This window comes from Mastigoproctus giganteus, chromosome 8 (assembly GCF_048544385.1).
Source record: "Mastigoproctus giganteus isolate SK-2022 chromosome 8, ASM4854438v1, whole genome shotgun sequence".
NCBI classification, from domain to species: domain Eukaryota; kingdom Metazoa; phylum Arthropoda; class Arachnida; order Uropygi; family Thelyphonidae; genus Mastigoproctus; species Mastigoproctus giganteus.
Window position 1 is genome coordinate 51,370,326 of NC_143582.1, and position 24,010 is coordinate 51,394,335.

General features: G+C 38.0%; 1 protein-coding gene across 2 annotated transcripts in view; it reads right to left on the minus strand.

Moving 5' to 3' along the window:
- Window positions 1–24,010, minus strand: part of kri (uracil phosphoribosyltransferase krishah) — a 156,187-nt gene that overhangs the window by 85,276 nt on the left and 46,901 nt on the right. For both annotated transcript variants that reach the window (XM_090379364.1, XM_090379363.1), the window contains exons 3-4: window positions 21,133–21,202; window positions 2,635–2,697 (exon numbers count right to left, since the gene is read on the minus strand). In XM_090379364.1, the coding sequence (XP_090235490.1) occupies window positions 2,635–2,697; window positions 21,133–21,202 (133 nt within the window). The remainder of the gene's footprint in view (window positions 1–2,634; window positions 2,698–21,132; window positions 21,203–24,010) is intronic.

A 24,010-nucleotide genomic window follows, 5' to 3' on the forward strand; every position in this document is an offset into this window, starting at 1 on the left:
TCTCATAATTATGGCTAAGGGTTTGCTTACTTCCTTTGCTGCCTCCTTTAATATAACTGGATAGATCCCATCCACCCCGGGTGCCTTTCTTGTGTTTATCTTCAACAGTTTCTCCTCCACTTTACTCCCAGTTATTTCAAGATTCTGTAACTTACTGCTAGAGTTGAATACACCTCTGGCATTCCCCTCGCTGAATAACTCCTCATGTGTGAATGTCGATGCAAAATATTCATTTAGTTTGTTAGCCACCTGAGCAGGATCATCAACACTTGACCCATCAATATCAAGTGGACCAATCTGATTCATCCCTTTCCTTCTAGAGTTTACATAAGTAAAGAACTCTTTGCTGTTTTTCTTTGCATCCCTTGCCAAGGATTTCTCGTAATCTGCCTTCGCCTGCCTAACCTCCTTTGTAACTTGGTTGCATATCAACTTGTATCTATCATAGGCTTCTGTGTCATGTGTTAATTTGTAAGAATCCCATGCATTTTTCTTCTCTGCCATATGCCTCATTAGTTCATCTGACATCCATTTTGGCCTAAACCTTGAACAATATTTCTTAGTTGGTATGTAAAGCCTAGTAGCTTCCAAGATAAGTTCTTTGAATGCTTCCCATTTTGAATTTGCTGTTGGTAACATCATCAGTTGGTCCCACTGTATAGAATTTAAATACTGTCTCAGTCCATCGTAGTCGCCTTTACGGAAGCAATAACCCTTCCCTTTACCCCTAATGGTAGTTACCTCTTTGAGTAAATCCCACTTCAGCACACTGTGATCACTGCCACCTAGTGGTTCGTTTATCTGCAGATTCTTAATGCATGAAGAATCACTGCTGATAATCAAATCAAGAGTATTACTCCCTCTAGTTGCCTCCCGAACATGCTGATGTAGAAAACAATCATCCAATAAATCCACAAAAGCCCTGCTAGTGTGTGAGTATCCAGCCCCCAAATTCCAGTCAATATCTGGGAAATTAAAATCTCCCATTATAAGACACTCTGATTTACTGGCCCACTCTATTTCCCTGTACAGTTCCTTATTATACTCATCAGAGTCATTAGGCCTATAGCACACTCCTACTCTCAATTTTGATCTCCCAATGCTTATGTCACACCAAACTGACTCCACACTGCACTGTCCAGCGATGTCGACTGGCTTCACTTCCTTGGTTTTTATGTGTTTCTTAACTAATAGCATAACACCTCCCCCCTTCCTATCCTGTCTATCCTTTCTGTAGACGTTGTACTCCCCAAATTGCAGTTCCGCATCCCTTATATCTGTGTGACACCACGTCTCTGATATCCCAACAATATCTGCCTTCGATGTTTTGAGCAATACCTCAAATTCATCAAATTTATTTACTAAACTCCTAGCATTGGTGTACACGCAAGTATACCTGCACCTGTTTCTATTCTTAGCTACCCTAACACAACCCATGTGTTTACTTGTACCACAATGGCTCCCAGCAGTCTCTGAAATACCATGCATCTTGTTTTTCAGGCTTCTGCTCATTCTAATAGAAGCAGTGCAAGAATCTCTTTCACCTCTGCCAGTGGCTACTGTCAATCTATTGGTCTTTGTCTCCCCCCAAGCTAGCAGTTTTCCGACCCACCTAACACTGCCTCGATAGCATCAGCAAATATTCTTGCACCCTTTCTATTTAAATATTCTTGCACCCTTTCTATTTAAATACTTAATTTGATATCATCAGTTTCTTTCTACTTAATTTGATATCATCAGTTTCTGACTCACAAGTTCATGAAATCAGAATCAGATGAGAATTCCAGAGAATCTCTTCAATTTCAGCTTTTGTACAGTTGAAACAATAGCCAACAATTGCAATATCCTCCTGCTCTGATCTTAATGCTACCATCTAATAAAACTGTATCTACTATTACATGAAAAGACAAATAAGAGATGGCATCATAGCTCTATGTACAATTTTGTGTAAAGATTAAGAGCTGAAATCAATGTTATGAATCAATCACATGTGGCCCATTAACTGTAGCTATGGAAAAATGATATTTTAAGAGCACACCAATGTAAATGTTATTTTAGAAGAACACTGAAGGCCACCATAGTCAAGTGCAAACTCGCACAAATGCTGAATACCATGCTGTTTCTTGTATTCTCATTCAACCTTGTCAAGTTCTCTGGCCATGTGGTCATCTCCCAGAGTATAAACAGAAAATTTATTTTATTTTATACATCCAAAGGCGATCATTTGCAAGAGATTATTTTTCACACTTAAAACTTAAATTTAGAAAGTTAAACAGGCTTATTAAATCTATACTGCTAGTTTACCTTTATTTCAAATTAATTAGTTAGTTTTTCACAAAATTTTATAAGCAATCACTACAATTTCCTTTGTGTGTATATACATATAATTTGGTTTTTTTTAATAGAATATATACTTCATTTCTTGGCCAGAGGATACAATCTAGTAAATATCCACAAATGAAGTAGTATAAATACTTTAAAACAACATAAATTATAAAATTGTTAATATTTTTGTGGACTTGGTGTATTTCTTTTTAATCTTTAATTTACATATGTCCATCTTATTCCATTTTTAATAGACAATTAAAATTTTATAAGATCTATCAATATAATTAAATTAGAAAAACTACTCACCACTCCTAACAATACTAACACCACAATTTCCTTTCTCATATTTGAGTCCTTCATATCTCCCACCTAATAAGAAAAAACAGAAATTAATTATTACAATTTAATGAATGAATGATCTTTCAGAAATAAAAAAAATCAACCTTTAGAAATCAGGGGAAAAAATAATTTAACAACTCTTTCAGCTGGAAGAAACTGAAGTGCAAAAAAAGTTTCTTAAAATGGATATTTAACAAAGATTGCAATATGTACCTCAATATATGTCAGGCTGCATTAATTACAACTAGAGAGAAACTGAAACACAATAAAAAATATAGATTAATTATATATTTAATTGCTGCTACTTGCCTGTAACATTTCAGGTTGATACAATTAAATCCATATCAGGAAACTGATTATTATTATTATTGATTATCGAAACACACTACTTAAATTTAATACATATGCTTGAAAAACAAAGCCCATAATTGTGAAGCGCATAGAGATTTTCAAGCTATCATTTGTATACAAATAGACTACTAACTATCACTTTTAATGCAACTGTTCACAAGCATAAAAACTTTTTTTTTTTTTTTTTTTTTCTCTGTGTCAAAGCAACTAAGGTTATCTGCATGCATAGTAGGACCTTGTTTATTCGAGCTTTCCAGACAAGCTTGAATTAAAAGAACTAATATTTGGCAACAAAAACAAGATTAAACATTTTTTGTCAATTTTATCCAATACTGTACGTGCAAATATACTGGCTGTGACATTCAGGAGCCACAATTAGGAATATGCTGAAACTCATAATCAACAATGACCACCTGAACATGTTAGAGAAAAAAAATTGGGAAGTATAACAGCAGAACACCATTTCAGTTAGAAAAAAAAAAAAAAAAAACCCTTTAGAGGCAGAAGTGATATGTCTCCAGGACTATTGTAGAAAATCAAATACTAAATATACCCTGACACTAACAGGGCAAATTAATGATACAAGTAGGGTAACAGAACCACACCTTGCCAAGGTGTGATTCTGTTACCTAAATATCAATAATCAAAATAAAATCATAAAAATGAAGGAAAGGCTTCAATAGTGTTAATCTGATATTTAGCTATATACCTCTCTCTCTCTCTCTCTCTCTCTCTCTCTCTCTCTCTCTCTCTCTCTGTCCAAAGTTGAGAGAGAGAGATTAATGGCAGTGATAGGTGCAAGTGACTGAAATGGATTACTGAATGATCATTCTGTTGTTATTCTAAACTATTGAACAATTATTCATTAGGTTTCAACTGGCTTGCAGAATGAATAGAGTACAAGAGAAATGCTACCTATTCATTTGAATGTTTCAATGGAATTTGTGTCTAATGTGGACGGACTGTGGGCATAGTTACACTGGCAAGCTGGGCTCCTTGCACCACATAGCTAATAATAATAATAATACTGTTACTGTTGTTTGGTTTTTAGGAGCATTAGCAATTAAGGCCATATTGCTCCGGGAAATGCGGTGGTCATTCCCTGACCTTTCCACATCCTCCATATTTGGTGGTGACGGGCTCGAACCCTGGTCTAATCAAGAAGCGTGTGCTACGCACTGCTGCTCCTTCCCACCTGGCTACGGAGGCGCCATATATATACAGGGTGTTTCAGTTAAACGTTTCAGAACTTCTAAGAGGGGTAGGGTACATCCTGACAACTCGAAATCATATAGCAATGTGGGGTCGGAAATGCTTTCCTGAAGCGGTGTTGTACACAGAAGCACCATAAAGAAAAGAGACCGTAAGTGAGAAATCGTTTTAATAATACATGAAAAGAAGCAAAAGGTACATGGATTAAAGTAAGTGTTCGAAGTTTCTTCCACGGGCTACAATGCACGCCTCACATCTCCTACGCATGGACATCCGAACATTCTGGAATACTCCAGGCGAATTTCGAATTTCTTCGGCAGCTACTGCGATTCTTGCAACCAGCTCCTCAGCATTGTCAACAGAGGTGTCATAAACTAGCGATTTCATATGACCCCAGAAATAAAAATCAAGACATGATAGGTCGGGTGACCGAGCAGGCCAACGCACGGGACCACCACGTCCGATCCACTGTTGACCAAATGTGACATCCAGGTAGTTACGAACATCTCCGCTATAATGGGCAGGGGCTCCATCGTGTTGGAACCACATTGTCTGTTGCGTCGATGCAGAAATCTGTTCATCTCTCAAAAGTTGTGGCAATACTTGCTGCAGAAAGATCAAGTAGATAGGTCCGGTTAGACCTATCTACTTGATAATCCATGTACCTACGGTAATCCATGTACCTTTTGCTTCTTTTCATGTATTATATTAAAATGATTTCTCACTTACGGTCTCTTTTCTTTATGGTGCTTCTGTGTACAACACTGCTTCAGGAAAGCATTTCCGACCCCACATTGCTATATGATTTCGAGTTGTCAGGATGTACCCTACCTCTCTTAGAAGTTCTGAAACGTTTAACTGAAACACCCTGTATATAATAATAATATCATTGCTTAAAAATCCATCATATTTTCCACATGTAATGTTGAAAGCTTTGCAAGTTTATCAACAGTCACACAACAGTTCTTACCCCTCTCCCTCTCTATTCCCCCTCACTCCCCATAACCCTAAAAAATTATTTCCAAGAATTTTCATACTCAGAAATTATGATAAAATAAATGCACTTCAAACACATACAGAAATGAATGTCTATGGTCATTTTTTTGGGAATAAAAGCATTAAGTTCAACTTAAAGCAAAAAGCATCATGCATATTAGAATAGTGCCTGAGTGCTTGCCTCATCAGATGTGTATTTGTAAGCTTCTGCTTTTACCCCATTTAGTGTTTTTCCCATGAGAATTCCAGTCAAAACTTATATTGCTCCTTCGCTATGGCCAGCGAGGGATCAGTGACCAGAACAATGGAACCTACAGCCACTGTTTTCACTGACTGTGACATCAGAAGCTTCAACCCTGCGACAACAGAACACCTCAAGGATGAAAAGGACAGTAACTGTTAATATTTACACTACTGTGTCTAAAGGAAAATACATGCTCTCTGCAAATACCCCATTTTTGGAACTCACAACAGCAAATACACAGTCGAATAACACTAACAAATGAGGAGCAACCACTATAAACTTCCCAGGAAAAGAAGATAGTATTTTTTGCTACTACGGAAAATATCCCTTTAGAGCAGTACCTAACAGCGATTTCAGAGAATGAACCACCAAAAAATATTACTCATGCCTTCCATGTAGCAGGAACCATGCAGGTATATTTTAGCCATCCTTCGTGGGCATAAACAGTCTTGCAATAGACATCAGTCTTCGTTACCTGGAAGCATTTGCCAATTGCTTTAGCACTAAAAAAAAAACATGAACTATATCAAACATTCCACCTGAGATTCCTTATGAGTTCCTCAGAGGAATTTTATAAAAATACAGATCGGTTACCAGGCAGTATGTGAACACTCTCAGCAGCAACCACAAAACTGGAATTTTCACAAATGTTTCCACAGGCAAGTGCACTTCACCAATGATGATGCAGCAAACAACATTCCTAAATTGATCAATGCAGACTTAAATGGAATCACAGACATACATCTTCTATATCTCCATTTCAATTCAATGTTTCTTCTGAAACGAAGACAGCTATATCAGGAAACATTGCTCACATATCACCAACTCTTCAGTGGCTGATACTGAAATTCAGGCAGCACACTCCAGGGTTAGAGTGGATGCACAAAGCAAGCAGATGGCTGGAGATAAAGAGGATACAGACAAAACAACCAAACAGCCTGAAATGCTTGGCATGCCAAAAAATAAATAAATCAAAAGACTACAGGAAAACAGGGCAGACTCTCTTCAAAAAATCCGAAGAGAGTCTGTCCTGGAAGCTTCACCCTACCTACAGAAACAAGAACTAGTTCTTGGAATCAACCCTCAAGACAGTCCACATCCAAAGTCATCAAACAATATAATATACATACTGATGGGAAAGGAGCAAATCACTAACAAGAACAACAGGATGGATGAAAATAAATAAGCAGTTAGAAATTACTGACAACTCTATAAACGAAAAGAACTATAATTCCTTGAGGCTGAAAAAGAGACTAACCACGATTTCCAGCATTCAGACGCTTCACAGGAAAAGTGAAACCAGATGCCCATAACTGTGGAAAAATTATGTAATTTCCTACAGCAAAGTTATAAATTAAAGGGAAAGTAGGATGGGGCAGAATTGTACAGATCCAAACATATGTACTTGATGAATGGGATGGAATAACAATACCACCAATCAAGATGCTAACAGTTCTCAAAAACCTGCAAAACCTTTTCTTTCTGCCTGAAAATAATAATGATGCTCTGTGCGCTGTCACTAAATGCAAGAGGATATGCCTCTGTATTGTGCAATAAGCTGGCTCTTGACCAGGTCCAACAATACCATTCCGACCTACTCTTCATACAAGAAACAAATATAAAAGCAGACGCATGGCCATCTCTGAAATGGGCAGATTGGCACATGAAGTCTATCATTTCCTAACCCAAAATCATGGAGCAGGAGTAAGTATCAGCCTCCATCATAAGTCTCCCCCTGTAAGCTCAATTCGATAGTAGAGATAGCTGGTTATACAACGTACGCCCTCCTAGAGACATTCCAAAAAAGAAATTTTGCATATTTTTAACAACTACCTGCCACACAAGGACACACTTGCCATTCAAATCACAAATTTCATACAGAGCCATTTCTTTAAAATATATCAGGAACACATCATACTGGCTAGTGATTTCAACTGCACTCTCGACCCACAAATAGCGCATGATGTGTTGAGCACTGCAGAACAACCAGCAAGCCACGGTGGACAACAATGGGTTAGTCAGCACATTTAGACACCAACACCTATGCCCAACTAAACAGATACTACATCCAAAAACACACTGTCCCTCTGGTCAGAAGCATCAGACACAATTCATCTTGTATCTCAGACCACTCCTTTGTCAAATTGCAACTCTCCATATCACCCAATCACTTCAAAAGTGGAAGCACATATTGGATGTTCAACAACAGCCTTATACAAGACAGGGAATATATCTCAAAGCTACAAAACCTAATATCCAATCCAAAGACAGAATGGAACCCATAAACACATGGTGGTCCAGATTTAAAAGTCAGCTGAAATCCTCACAAATCTCAGTCATCAGAAGAATCAACAAAAGCATATTAACCTCTAACTCAAGCAGAGACAAAAGCATCTCCCACCTGACAGCCAGACTCATCAGTTGACATTACAGGCCATACAAACTCACTCACATAAACCTATCCGACACCTTGGACAAGTACTTTTTCTCACTAGAATGCAAACAGCACAAAGCAACCACAATCACCGCCATTCAGCTGCAAGGTGGAAACGTCATTGAAGACCCAAAGGAAATCTTCTCTGAAGTAACCAGATTCTATCAAGAAATACACAGTTCCAAAGAAACTGCTACAAAAGCAACCAAGGAAATCCTTTTAGGAATTAAAAAAAATCTCCCTTATGGTTCGATGCAGTATGGAAAAACTAATAACTCTACAAGAATTGATGACAGCACAAAGCTGTTCCCAAAAATAAATCTCCAGATCTGGACAGACTGACTTCTGAATTCTCTTTTGGTATCAACTGAAGTCTTTTGGTATCAACTCTGAGTGCTACTCTTATGAATGCTTGAAGAAATACAGTCCCATGGACTGCCAGATTCAGTCACTGCCTCTGTCGCCCAACTGATTCCCAAGAAGAGAGATCACACAAACTTCCAAAACTGGCATTCAGTATCATTAATGAACACCGATTACAAAATTATTTTCAAAGCCATTGCCACGAGCCTTTTGGATGACTTCAAATTCACTCCCATTCGTATAACAATTGTGACATAATCTGCACGTGCAGATGATGTCACCAACAAACATACTGTACCAGGAAGACTGATACATAACCACCTTCAACTGATCTGTAACCTCCTTTCCACTGCAAGCAGCCAACAGGAATACCTAATACCAATTAGCATTCACCAGAAAAACACTTTCAAGAGAGCAAAGCACAGCTACCTTTTGAAACCCTGAAAGCATTCAGATACGAACTCTACGTCATCCAAATGATCCATCTGCTATACAAAGAAGCCAAATTTTGCTTTAAACTGAATAATCAGCTCACCTGCACCTTGCTATACTCCAGAGGAATAAAACAAGGCTGCCCATGCTGTGGAAAACTTTACATACTAGCCATAGAACCATTCCTAAAGAAATGACCACCAGTCTACAATCCGAATGAGCACTGCTACCAGAATATCATCTAAAAATAATCCATTCAGCACATGATGTCACAATTGTTATACGAATGGGAGTGAATTTGAAGTCATCCAAAAGGCTTGTGATCTCTATGACGAAGCATGAGGTGCAAAATTAAACCACTATAAGACCAGTAGCCTATGGGCTGGCAACTGGAAAGCCAGAACCAACTCTCCCATCCAATAAATATGGTCCAGTGAGAAACACAAATATCTGGAAGTGTAACTTGGCAACATCTCAAACTTTTCCCAAAAGAACTGGTTTGAATTTCTGAGATGCTTCAATAGGGTACTATGGAAATGGAGAAGAGTGTGTGCTACATCTTGAGAGAGAGAGAGAGAGAGAGAGAGAGAGAGAGAGAGAGAGAGAGAGAGAATGCTAGTTGTCAACCAGATGGTGGCCAGTTCTCTGGCACACCCTCAAAGTTCTAACTCCACCAAATGACTACCTCCATCAATCTAAGCATCCATCCAAAGTTTCCTCTGGAACAAAACCAACTGGATATCCTTCTCTAAACTCTGCCAGCCACTCACTCAAGGGAGAAATAGGGATTGATCTCCCTTGAAGACAGAAGCACAGCATTTCGGACCACTTTTCTTCTAAAGACACCACAAATGAAACAGGTATACTAACTACAGATAAACTACTAGCGACAGTCATTAGAGGGCTAACTCTATCAAAAATGCTAACACTAGCCAACACAATTTTTACCTCCAAGAACTTAAATGCTATTTTTAACCAATTTTTATGTGTAGATTTCGAAAATCACAATGATAGTTTCACATCACTTCACAGTTATTAAATATAGAGAGAGTTAATTTTTACCAGAATATGCCAATTTCACATAATCTAACCAGTAATGTGACATACTGATTTATTTTAACAGAAATAAGCTAATTCTCTTAATTTTAGTGATAAACATTTATTAATTTCTAAACATTAATTTCTTGTGATAAACATAATCAGACTACTACCTATGGTTCTTAGGTTCAAATACCAGATGCAACAATTTAAAGAGAGCACACTTAGCGTTTTTGGTGGTTTTTATAGGCTGTGCCAAGGTTTTCCAAGTATTAACTGATTGTGACATGATCTCAGGGTTATAAATCTATCCTCCAAACATAAACACCCACTTGAGAGTGGGAGGATGCAGCCCTCCTACCACTTCACAAGATGTCGACTATCAGCCAGTAAGTCCAGGTAGTGAAGTTCATTTAATAAAACAATATGAGTTGAATGATTTGGTTTGAGACTTAAATTTGCCAAAAGAATATACTTGCAGCAGGAACAAAGATTTCAGTGTTTTGAAAAAGACATGAAAAGTTTTTGAAATATTTTCCCAAGTAAGACAGTATGTGTTTTTGCGAAGACATTATTGGACTTCTGAAAGAACTAGATATCATGCATAAGTCAGATGAATTGTGTTTATTCTTAGATGCCTCAAAATTAAGTTTAAAAGCAGTTTTGCTTCATAATGGCAACAAATTCGTTGGGGTATACACAGACTAAAAGGTTAACAGTGGCCGCAGGCAGAGGCAAAAGTGATTCTTGCACTGCTTCTATTAGAATGGGCAGCAGAATGGAAAGCAAGGTAATGGAGATTTCCAGGACTGCTGGGAGTCATAGTGGAACAAGTAAATACATGGGCGGTGTTAGGGTGGCTAGGAGCAGGAGCAGGTGCATGTATACTTGCATGTACACCAATGCTAGGAGTATAGTTAATAAATTTGATGAGTTCGAAGTGCTAGTCAAGACATCAAAGGCAGATATTGCTGCGATATCAGAGACATGGTGTCACACAGATATAGGCAGTGCAGAGTTGGAATTTGGAGAGTACAATGTGTATTAGAAGGATAGACAAGATAGGAAGGGAGGAGGGGTTATGCTGTTAGTTAAACACAAAATCTAAGGAAGTGCATCCAATTGATCAGGTATCCTGTGTGTTATCAGACACTCAGCCTAAAACACTGATTATTTTAACAGGAAGGGAGGAGGGGTTATGCTGTTAGTTAAACACAAAATCTAAGGAAGTGCATCCAATTGATCAGGTATCCTGTGTGTTATCAGACACTCAGCCTAAAACACTGATGGATCCAATATCTCTCTATTACAGAAGATTTAGGAGAAGTCCGGTTGGCCTGCCTCCCTAAAATCCACTCATGCACACCTTCTCGATGGTAAGCCCTGTTACGTCACTTAGGTGGCAACGAACGTGTAGAGTGGTTCTCTTCAAGACGCCTGGTCAGCGTGAAGAGGAAAAGACCAAACCCTCCAGCAATGAGAGCACAACAATACAAATGGCCCTCAGTCCCCAGCAGCTTTCACTCTCCCTCTTACGGCAGCAAGAGGATCAGAGTGGAAGCAGAGGGTGCTAAGAATCTCTGGGTACAACCAGGCTGCCATGCACGGAAATTGAACTTGGCCTGTTATAACGTACGATCACTCATCGGTGAAGACAGGATATTAGAGCTGGAAAAGGAATTAGAAAATGTGAATTGGAATATCATCGGTTTGGCTGAAACAAGAAGAAGAAATTAATCACTTATAAGTTTATCAAGTGGAAATCTGCTGTACACCAATGGAAACAGTGAAAGGAGTGAAGGCGGAGTTGGGTTTCTGGTCCATAAAGATTTTAAAAACAACATTTTGGAATTCAAAAGTACATCACCAAGGGTGTCAAGACTAATACTCAAGATTTCTAAGAGGTACAAGCTAAAGATTATAATGATTTATGCACCAACATCGAGCCATGATGATGAAGAGGTTGAAGAAATGTACACTGAAATTGAGAGTCTTCTAGATGAGCAGAAAACCCACTACACTATTATTATGGGGGACTTCAATGCTAAGGTTGGAAAAAGGCAAAACAGCGCAGAAAGAGGAACTATAGGAAATTTTGGAATTGGTGAAAGAAATAAAAGAGGTGAAAGACTTGTGGAATTTGCAGAATCTCAAGGAATGTCAGTAATGAACACTTTTTTCAAGAAAAGGGTGAACAGAAAGTGGACATGGAAGAGTCCAAATGGATTAACAACGAATGAAATCGACTTCATCCTCACTAACAGAAGATATATTGTGAATGATGTTACCGTCCTGAATAAGGTAAATGTTGGAAGTGATCACAGAATGGTAAGATGTACACTTGATATAGATGTAGGAAAGGAAAGGAAAAAACTGACTCGAGTCAATAATACAAAGGTCTTTATAATAACAGAGGAGAAAAAGCAGTATGTACTGGAACTTAAGAACAAGTTTGAGCTTCTGCAGACTGCTCAGGACCAAGATATCGACGAGGAATATTACAACTTTCTGAAAGTGATAAAGCCCAAGAAACCTATAGGGAAACAGAAATCCAAAGAAGAAAAAATTAGTCAAGAAACACTTGTCATGATGAACCAAAGACGACAAATGAAGAGCAAGAAAAACACTGACAGGGAGAAAATTGAGTATACAGGTGACCCCCGCTTAACGCTGATCATTCGTTCCGGAAAAACAGAGCGCTAAGTGAATCCGCGCTAAGCGAGCGCCGCTTTCCCATAAGGTAACATATGTATTTATGAGCTGCGGTCGGTGCCATAGGATATTTCCTAATGAATAATAAACAGTAATGAAAAGATGCACAAATGTCGGTCAAAATATTTAATATTCAAATATTTGCACATATAAAATATTCTGCATTGCATACGTATAATTATGTGGTAACTTAATTTAAAGTAAGTAAATTTAAATTCCAATTAAAATAATGAATTTAATTTAATTGATGAATTTAATCATGACAAATGTGTGGATTTTGAGTTGAACTTTGGCCCTCTTCCAAATAAACTAAAAGGGGTATTAATTTTAAATCCCCCGCAGCGTTACAAACAACAATAAAGTCAACCGATCCTTCGCCGATTTGAAACCTGGCATGTTTTTTGATTCTTTCAATATGAAACTTCTTTTAGGCATTCGTTTCCACAAAAGTCCTGCTTCAGCTATGTTAAAAACTTGTTGAGAAGTATAACACATAATACCCCTCTTCAACAATTTTAACAAGTTCTTTATTTAAAGTTTCGGCTCCTTGATCTGCACTTGCGACTTCTCCCTGGATTTTAAATCTATTCAACCAGCCCTTACCAGTTTTAAATGGTTCCACATTTTTTTTTTTTTTTTTTTTTTTTTAGGCGAGTTTTCTTCAGATCATCATATTGGCTAATCTCTTTCTCTCTCTCTCTTTTTTTAATATTTAACTTAACTGAATTCTGCATTGGAATATTATCTTCAATAAAATTAAAGTCTTTCCATTTCAATCCTAATAGCCGGCCTAGTCCTAGTTGCTTGCAGTGGAACAGCTATCTTTCCCGCTGCAAAAATTAATTCTTTATTTTTTTATAATTGTTCTTACAGTTAAAGTTGCAAGTCCTAAATTATGGCACACATCCGTTTGTCGTTGACCGGAATCGATTCGCTTCAAAACGTCTAATTTAATTTTCAAATTCAGTCTTTTTCTTACATTTATAGTCTTCGTACTGCGCCCAGACGTTGTTGCATTTTCATTCCTATCAGTCATTATTAGCTCTTCGAAAATGTAACTGTGTTGGTTGAATTAATTACGATACAATTTTATTACAATGTTCAAGTAAACTTTCCGTTACGCACGATGTCTAATACTCTACTGAGTGATGACTAGACTTCGCATAAATGCATATAACGCAAATATTACAAGCAATATACTTGATCATTTTTTAAAATGTTGATCTCGGAACTACGTAACAAGTCACTGTACTGAAACTAAATTAGCGTGCGAGAATATTTCACTGAGCGTGGGAAAATTTCTCAAGTCGGCGTGGGAAACGTTTTAATGCTGTTTTGCTATTCATTTTCAAGCTATCGACTCCATCAAATGAAACGATTTCGTTAAATATGCCAAAAATGCAATCTGTAAAAGAGCGTTATAATGATCTGTGACAGCGTTATAGTCAGATACGGGTTATAATATAAGAACAGCGTTATAGCGAATCAGCGTAAAGCGAACCGCGTTATAACGGGGGCCTGCTGTACTGAGTTATGCAAAGCCATTAGAAAGAGACTCAGAGAGGACATAAGAAGATTTAACACAAGAAAAGTAGAACAAGCATTAAGGGAAAACAAAGGATTTAAATCAGCAGCCATGAGCAGTAATACAGAAAGACATATGATACTGAAACTGAAGAATAACGATGGTGTACTTATAAACAGCAGAGAAGGCATAATTCAAATAGCAGAAGACTACTATAGAGAATTATACAAGGAGCGAGGGAATGATACCAGCAGTGAGGAAGATGGATTGCAAAGTAGCAACACATACGACATACCCGATATTCTTCCTGATGAGGTAGAACATGCATTGAAGAAAATGAAGAATCGGAAAGCCCCGGGGGAAGATGAAGTTACTGTAGAGTTGTTAAAATTGGGAGGAAGAGACATAACACAAACACTGGCAAGACTCTTCACAAAGTGCATTAGAAAAGGTGTGATGCCTAAGCAGTGGAATAATGCAATCATAGTTTTGCTGCATAAGAAAGGAGATAAATCAGAAATTGGAAATTATAGACCAATTAGCTTGTTATCCCATATCTACAAGTTGTTCACAAGGGTCATTACTAACAGATTAGAAAGAATACTTGATGAGAATCAACCGAAAGAGCAAGCTGGCTTTAGGGCAGGATTCTCAACTATGGATCACCTTCACGTAATATCACAGCTAATGGAGAAAGCAAATGAATACAAAACACCATTATGTCTGGAATTTGTGGATTATGAAAAGGCATTTGACTCCATACAGCATAAGGCAATGTTTCAGGAACTGGAAAGACAAGGCATAGATACCCCATATATTATGATTTTGAAGAAAATATATGAGTGCTACATCCTTTATTAGACTAGACAAAGACAGTAGGAAATTTAAAATCGAGAAAGGAGTTCGACAAGGAGACACAATATCTCCGAAGCTGTTTACTGCTGCCCTTGAGGAAGCTTTCAGAAGATTAGACTGGTCGCAGAAAGGAGTCAATGTGAACGGAGAGTACCTAAACCATTTACGATTTGCAGATGACATTGTGGTCATAAGCCACAATCCCAAAGAATTAGAGGAAAATCTTAATCAGTTATGCACATTTAGTAAGGATTTTGGACTAAAGATGAATATGGCTAAAACAAAAGTAATGATGAACAAGTATGCCACGGAAAGGGAAATAATGATTGAAGGAGCAGTAATTGAAAAGGTGGAGTCATATACTTATCTGGGACAAGTTATTAGTTGTAATAATGATAAATGGCTGGAAGTCAAGAGAAGAATAAATTTTGGATGGATAGCATTCAGGAAATATAGTCACATACTGAAGAGCAATATCCCAGTTTGTCTGAAACGTAAAATAATGAATCAATGTATACTCTCCACCATGACTTATGGAAGTGAAACTTGGGCACTCACCAAAAGAATGGAAGAGAAGCTAAGAACTACACAGTGAAGAATGGAACGAATTATATTGGGAATCAGACTGTTAGATAAGAAGAGAAACACGTGGATTAGGCAGCAAACTCAAGTAAAGGACATTCTTATCAAAACTAAAGAACTAAAATGGTCTTGGGCAGGACACATAGCTCGAAGACATGATGACAGATGGACTAAGAAAATAACAGAATGGTACCCAAGAGGAGCTAGAAGAAAACCTGGAAGACAAAGGCGGAGATGGATAGATGAAATTCATGAGTTTTTGAGTAGTAAATGGATGGCCAGTGCTCAAAACAGAAGGAACTGGAAAGTTGCTGGAGAGGCCTTCATCCTGCAGTGGATTGAAAATGGCTGATGATGATGATGATGAAGCACTGGGAAAGGAAAAATGAGAGTAGGTGTGTGTTATAGGCCTAATGAATCTGATGAGTATAATGAGCAATTGTGCAGAGAAATAGAGTGGGCCAGTAAATCAGAATGTCTTATAATCGGAGATTTTAACTTTCCAGATATTGACTGGAACTTGTGGGTTGGTCACTCGCACACTAGCAAGACTTTTGTGGATTTATTGGATGACTGTTTTCTACAGCAACATGTTTGAGAGGCAACCAGAAGGAGTAATACTCTTGATCTGATTATCAATAGTGATTCTTCATGCATTACGAATCTGCATATAAAGGAACCACTGGGTGACAGTGATCACAATGTATTGTGTGTGGGAATTATTTAAAGATGTAACTACCATCAAGGCTAAAGGGAAGGGCTTTTGCTTTTGTAAAGGTGACTACAGAGCTCTCAGACAGTTTTTAAATTCTGTACAGTGGGATCAACTGATGATGTTACCAACAGTAAATTCTAAATGGGAAGCCTTCAGGGACTTAATTTTGGAGGCTACTAGGCTTTTCATTCCAACTAAGAAATACTGTTCAAAGTTTAGGCCTAAATGAATGTCAGATAAATTAATGAGGCTAGTGGCAGAGAAGAAGAATGTATGGGATGCATATAAAGTATCAGATGATACAGAAACCTATGACAGGTATAAACTAGTCTGTAATCAAATCACAAAGGAGGTTAGGCAGGCGAAGGCAGAATTTGAGAAATCTTTGCCAAAGGATGCAAAGAAAAACAGCAAGAAATTCTTTACTTATGTAAACTCTAGAAGGAAAGGGATGAATCAGATTGGACCACTTAACATAGATGGATTCGATTATTGATGATCATGCTCAGGTAGCTGATAAACTGAATGAGTATTTTGCATCTACATTCACACATGAGGAGTCATCCAATGAGGGGAATGCCAGAGGTTTATCAAACACTAACAGGGAGCTAAATGATTTTGTAATAACTGAGAGTAAAGTGGAGAAAAATTGTTGAAGTTAAACATAAGGAAGGCACCTGGGGTGGACAGGATCTATCCAGTTATATTAAAGGAGGCAGCAAAGGACGTAAGCAAGCCCTTAGCCATAATTATGAGAGCTACCTTGGACTCAGGGAAGGTCTCCATGGACTGGAGGTGTGCAAATGTATCACCAATTCACAAAGTATCACAAAGGAGGTTCAAAAGGTGACACAAGTAACTACAGACCTGTTAGTTTAACTTGTGTTCCAGGGAAAATAATAAAATCACTGGTTAAAGAAGCATTTCAGGATCATCTAGACAAGTCTGCAGTAATAGTTAAGACACAGCATGGGTTTGTCAAAAGGAGGTCTTGTCTGACCAATTTGATTGCTTACTATGATGTGGTCACAAAGGAACTGAATGCCAAAAATAATTTTGATATCATATATTTGGATTTCAGGAAAGCTTTTGATACTGTTGCACACAGAAGACTGCTGCACAAACTGGAGAGGTATGGCATCAAGGGTAAGCTGCTACAATGGATAAAGGGATGGTTGAGTGGGAGACAACAGAGAGTGGTAATCAATGGACACTGCTCTTCGTGGACAAATGTTATTAGTGGAGTACCCCAGGGTTTGGTGTTGGACCCATTCTCGTTTTGTATATTTATCAATGATATTGATGAAGGTATATCAGGTTTAATGTTCAAGTTTGCAGATGATGCAATGGTTAGCAGGGTTGTTAATGACAATAATGACAGTATGCTACTCCAACTGGATCTAGATAAGTTGGGAAAATCGGCTCAGAAGTGGCAACTGGAGTTTAACATTGACAAATGCAAAGTACTGCATATGGGTAGCAATAACCGAAGAGAAACATACCAACTGGGTGGTACTACACTCAGTTAAGTGGAAAGTGAAAAAGACCTGGGGGTAATTGTGCAGCTGAATATGAAGTTTGCTGAGCAGTGCAGACGGGGTGCCAGGGCAGGTCATGGAGTCTTGTCAATGATATATAGAAATTTTGCTAGCAGGGACAGGGAGGTGATAATCCCGTTATACAAGGCAATGGTCAGGCCACACCAAGAGTACTGTGTACAGGTCTGGAAGCCTCATTTTAGGAAGGATGTAGAGTTGCTAGAATGAGTACAAAGAAGGGCAACAAGATTGGCGAGGGGAACAAAGGGGTGCTCTTACCAAGAAAGGCTTAAGTTCTGCAAATTGCAGCGCCTGGAGAGTAGGCACCTGCGAGATGATCTGATTGAGGTGTATAAGGCCTTGAATGGGTTGAGCAAGCTGAATGCTGATGGGATTCTTTGTCTTGCTCAGACTAAGAACCTGAGGGGGCACAGTTTCAAATTGAGGAAAGATAATTGTAGAATAGATGTGCAGAAATTTGCCTTTAGCCAGCAAGTAGTTGATTGGTGGAACAGGCTTCCATCTTTTGTTGTGGAAGCTAATAGCCTAAATAAATTTAAGGCTGAGGCTGGACAGGCATTTGGAACAAATGGAAGGATGAAATGGAAGGGTTTTTTTTTTTTTTTTGGCTGATGCTGCATAAGCTTGCTTTCTTGCATCGTATGCCTCTACTAATGCTAATGTCCATCAGTTCCTGTGTTTCATTCAGTTGGACTTAAAAAGAAAGTCATGAAAGCATGCCTAAGGTTCTAGATACTATAAAATACCAGGATAATGGTTGGAACATATTCAGCGATCTTAAAGTTACTGATTTGCAGGGAGAGGGTCACAAAATATTGTTGTTTTTTGTGTTTGTGGGACAGCTGTACGACAGAAGAACATTATATTGTGCAACACTGGGACAAGCAGGAAGAGTTCATACCAGGACAATGTAATGTAAAATATATTCCTTTAGTGCAATCAAACAAGGTTCTTCTTCCACCCCTGCACATTAAACTTGGATTGATAAAAAATTTCGTGAAGGGACTAGATAAAGAAGGTTATGAATTTGCATACTTGAGAAGTGTGTTTTCTAATTTAACATATGCCAAAATTAAGGAAAGAATTTTCGTACGACCAAAAATTAGGAAACTCCTGAAAGACAATGTGTTTGAAACCCAATTAAAGGAAGTTGAAGTGGCAGCTTGGCGATCATTTAAGGCAGTAGTACATAGTTTTTTGGGTAATAGGAAAGAAGAAAATTATGAAATGTTGGTGTCTAATTTACTCGAGTGCTACAAAAACAGGGGCTGTAGAATGTCGTTGAAAATTCGTTTTCTTCATTCCCGTCTCGAAATTTTCCCCAAAAATCTGGGAGATGTGTGATGAACAAGGGGAGCAAGTTTCTTCAAGATATTTCCATGATGGAAAAGCGGTACCAAAGTCACTGGGATCCTGTAATGATGGGGGAATATTGCTGGTTCCTTGTGAGGAAGAGTAAGCAGGAATACACGAGAAAATCCCTTAGTAGAAAACATTTTTAAGGACAACTACAGGTATGCTGATTATATATTATTAAAATATAACTATCTCGCAATGATTTATGATATTTTTTCTGAAGTTTAATGCATTATAGGGAACATATATTTTATTACACTTGTATTACAAGTTGAATTATACATATATATCTATTTTAACATTAAAAGTTGGTACATCTTTCGATGTCGACATGATAGGGATTTTTTATGGTGATTTTCGGAATCAGTGCATTTATTTCCTACAGAATCACATATTTTCATTGCGTAGGTAGGACAAAAAATATTTTTTGTTGGCTAGCAGAATGGATATGGCCTTGAACACAACTCAAAACTACCCTCCTATAAAGATGAACTGCGCCGCTGGAAGGAGCTAAATCATCACACCCTTGATGGAACATCACTTCCTGCTGTACTCCCAGACCCACTCTTCCATAACTGCAACTGATGATCATCTTTTTCCTATGTGGAACTGAATAGGACTAAGGACCATAGGCAACCTCCTGACACCACACTTTGAATGGAGAGGCTCAGAAAGACTTCCAGTTAAATTTGTAAATGCATGGCAGCAACACAAATGCCTAAAATCAGCAATTGTAAAAGCACTCCCACACACCACAACAGCAAAAGGTACTGAAAATGTCACTGGATCCAACCCTGCACCAACCTTTGTTTTCACAACACCAGAAGCCATGGCACCTCTGTACCTACATGCTTCGAAAAAGTATATCATCTAATTATGTCATGCAACGCAGCCAATTTTTCCATTGGCCACCTGCAAAGCTCTCCCTGCACCCTCCTTGCATTTACAAATTTAACTTTCAGTGGAAACCTATCATACAGGAAGCAATGTTCTAAATCAGATGCAGACATCCAGCAAAGACTGTGGCACAACATCCTTCCCACTCCAGTCACACTACACCAATTTGCATTTATATGCCTCAAATTACTGTTCTTGTGTGCTATTCCAAGAACCCTGGAACACATATACCAGGTCTGTCCTGAGAACAACTAAATGATTGGGTATGCATCAAATGCTGCAAGGCTTGCCTGCAACCAGGCCCACACTCAGGAGGGCTGCTGGTACCTGCTTTTCTCTAAATAGACAACACATACCACGTGCAACTTTTTATTCATTGCTTCAAAGACCATTATTTACAACTCCTACTTGAAACACACAAGAAGCAGGGATGATATGCTTCCTGTTGACACATCACAACATCTCAAGTGGAGCCTACAGAGAAAGTTGTAGAGCAGAATTATGCTAGAATTCCACCCTCGCAGACACCGAAGAAACCATCACCTTCAACATGTGACCTTAAGAAGAGACTGATCAAATTCCAAGAAACTTTCTTTATGTCCCCGAAGTGAAACCATTCCCTCCAAAGTTACTTTACTTTATCTTAATTGTAGATAGAATGTAAATAGATTATTATACATGGAAAATGTATTTACTGTTCATGTTTAATAAAAATAAAATAAAATTCTGTGCATAACATGGGGTATGCACCTTACACCATCTAAAACTACCACTGTCAAACTATATCATATTAAAATGATTTAATTATATGAGCGGTATACATATGGTATTTTGGGAACAATAGATTATTAGGGTGTTTTGTTTTTTTTTTTTTTTATGAAAATGCCAAACACAAAAGGTATTAGAACCTATATTACTCAGTACCGTGCTGGGTTGAAGGTTGAGAAGATGAAAGCAGAGATTTGTTGATATTAGTCTTTTGAGAGATGCTCTTATGAGAATGCCGTAAACAAGCAAATTCAGTATTTGGTATTACAAAAAGATTTTCTTAACAATTATTCAACATCAATTACCATATTAATTAAGGGTTAATTTTAACAATTAAAAAAGTGATAAATCAGAAAAGACACTGTTATATAGTTTGCACTGCAGACATTAATATTATAATTAAATTCATTTTTCAATACATTTTACCTGTGGGTGTTGTAATAGTACATCGAGTGTATGGAAGTTGGTTCAGCCCCTCTTCAACAACAAGACGGATCTGAAAAACCAGGCAAAATGTGAGTTATTCATTACACCTACAATAAGTTGTGCAGAATTGACAATTTGCAGACTTTCTATTAGGCATGCATTTAAAATTTCCAAGGTCAGCTGCAGCAAATGGAACAGTTATAGTTCCATTTGTTGCAAATCAGATCTAAAATGATTAGCCAAAATGAAATGGAATACAATCAGCGAACCACACTATAAAGAATGCAAAGTGGTGAATCTCACGAATTTCAACATACCATGAACCATATTCACAATGGCAGGCCATGAATTAAATTTGAAGTAACTGGTCTGTGGCAGTCAATATCCAAAATAAGATGCAGGATATTTCAGAGACTGCTGGGAATCATGGGGGTACAAGTAAACACATGGGTTGTGTTAGGGTGGCTAAGAGGAAGAGTAAGTGCATGTATACTTGCGTGTACACCAATGCTAGGAGTTTAGTAAATAAATTTGATGAATTTGAGGTATTGCTCAAAACATCAAAGGCAGATATTGTTGGGATTTCAGAGGCGTGGTGTCACACAGATATAAGGAATGCAGAACTGGAATTTGGGGAGTACAATGTCTACAGAAAGGATAGACAGGATAGGAAAGGAGGAGGGGTTATGCTATTAGTTAAGAAACACATAAAATCCAAGGAAGTGAAGCCAGTCGACATCGCTGGACAGTGCAGTGTCGAGTCAGTTTGGTGTGACATAAGCATTGGGAGATCAAAATTGAGAGAGTGCGCTATAGGCCTAATGACTCTGATGAGTATAATAAGAAACTGTACAGAGAAATAGAGTGGGCAGTAAATCAGAGTCTTATAATGGGGGATTTTAATTTCCCAGATATTGACTGGAATTTGGGGGCTGGTCACTCACACACTAGCAAGGCTTTTGTGGATTTATTGGATGATTGTTTTCTACATCAGCATGTTCAGGAGGCAACTAGAGGGAGTAATACTCTTGATTTGATTATCAGTAGTGATTCTTCATGCATTAAGAATCTGCAGATAAATGAACCACTAGTTGGCAGTGATTAGTATTAGTAACGGCCGCATGGTGCAAGAAAGCCAATGGCTTATGCTGCACCAGCCAAAAAAAAAAAAAAAAATCCGAACAAAACAATGACAAAAACAAAAAAAAATAAACTAAATAATAACAATTAATAAATAAAAAAATAAAATAAAAAATAAATAAAAAGGAAATTAAACCTATCATCCTATGCGCTTCCCTTACCCGAAAGTACTATCCAGATGACCTTTGAATTTCCCCAAACTGTCGGCCTCTACCACCCATGAAGGCAACTTATTCCAGTAATTTATAACTCGCTGGCTAAAATAAAACTTCCTGCAGTCCAATCTAAACATTTCCCCCGTAACTTGAATTTATGTCCCCTAGTTCTAGCATCATTTATAATCTTGAAAATTTTGTCCTCATTCATTTTACTGATGCCTCTCACAGCCTTAAACACCTCAATCAAATCTCATCTAAGGTGTCTAGTTTCCAAACTCTGCAACCCACATATTCGAAGTCTTTCTTCATAAGGATGCCCTTTTGCCGATCTCACCAGGCGAGTTACCCTTCTTTGCACCCTTTCAAGAAGCTCGATGTCTTTCTTTAGGTGCGGTCTCCATACTTGAACACAGTATTCCAAGTGTGGTCTAACATAAGCCTTATAAGATAATGGGATTATCACGTCCCTATCTCTACTTGCAAAAGTTCGATAGATCATCGATAGGACACCATGGGCCTTCCTTGCAACCTGTTTACAATGCTCAGAGAATTTCATGTCTGACCGTATCATAACACCCAAGTCCCTTTCCTCCAGTACTGGGTTTAGTTGAACTCCACCAAGTGAATAAGTTTTTTTTGGGATTACTGTTTCCCAGGTGTAATACCTTACACTTTGCTGGATTAAAGCACAGCTGCCATTTTTCTGACCATTCTTGAAGTCTATCTAGGTCTCTCTGAAGAAGCTCAGCTTGACAGTGATCATTAACTACTCTACCAATTTTAACATCATCTGCAAATTTAGACATTACGCCCTCTATCCCTTCATCAATGTCGTTTATGAAAATTAAAAACAACAGTGGTCCTAATACTGATCCTTGGGGAACCCCACTTCTTACATCAGCCCAATCTGAGGAATAGCCATTTATCACAACCCTCTGCCTCCTGCCCTGTAGCCATCCTTCTATCCATCTAAGGATTTTCCCAGTGATTCCAACCTGTTCCAGCTTATAAAGCAACCGCTCATGTGGGACTGAGTCAAAAGCTTTGCTGAAATCTAAATAAACAATGTCTAAATTATTCCCTAAATCCAGCTCGTGAGTGACCCTTTCGAAATAGCAAACCAGATTTGTTAAACATGATTTTCCCTTTACAAAACCATGCCGAGTATCCTTGAGAATTTCAATTCGATCCAAATGATCCTGAATTCCACCCTTGATCATTGTCTCCATGATTTTCCCTACTACTGAAGTCAGACTGAAAGGTCGATAATTTCCAACTTCACTTTTAGAGCCACCCTTATGTATGGGAGATACATTTGCACTTTTCCAATCCAAGGGAATCTCCCCAGAGTCTAGTGATGCTCGCATAATTAGCCTCAATGGTTCAATGCACTCGCTTGCCGCCTCTCTTAAGATTATAGGGTATATTCCATCAACTCCAGGAGCCTTACTGGTCTGTAGGCTCGAAAGTTTTTTCATTAAATAATCTTGCAAAATTTCAATATCATTAATTACATATTTTTTAACTTCGCTCTCACAATTTCCCATTGCCACAAAAGGCTTTTCATTTGTAAATATCGA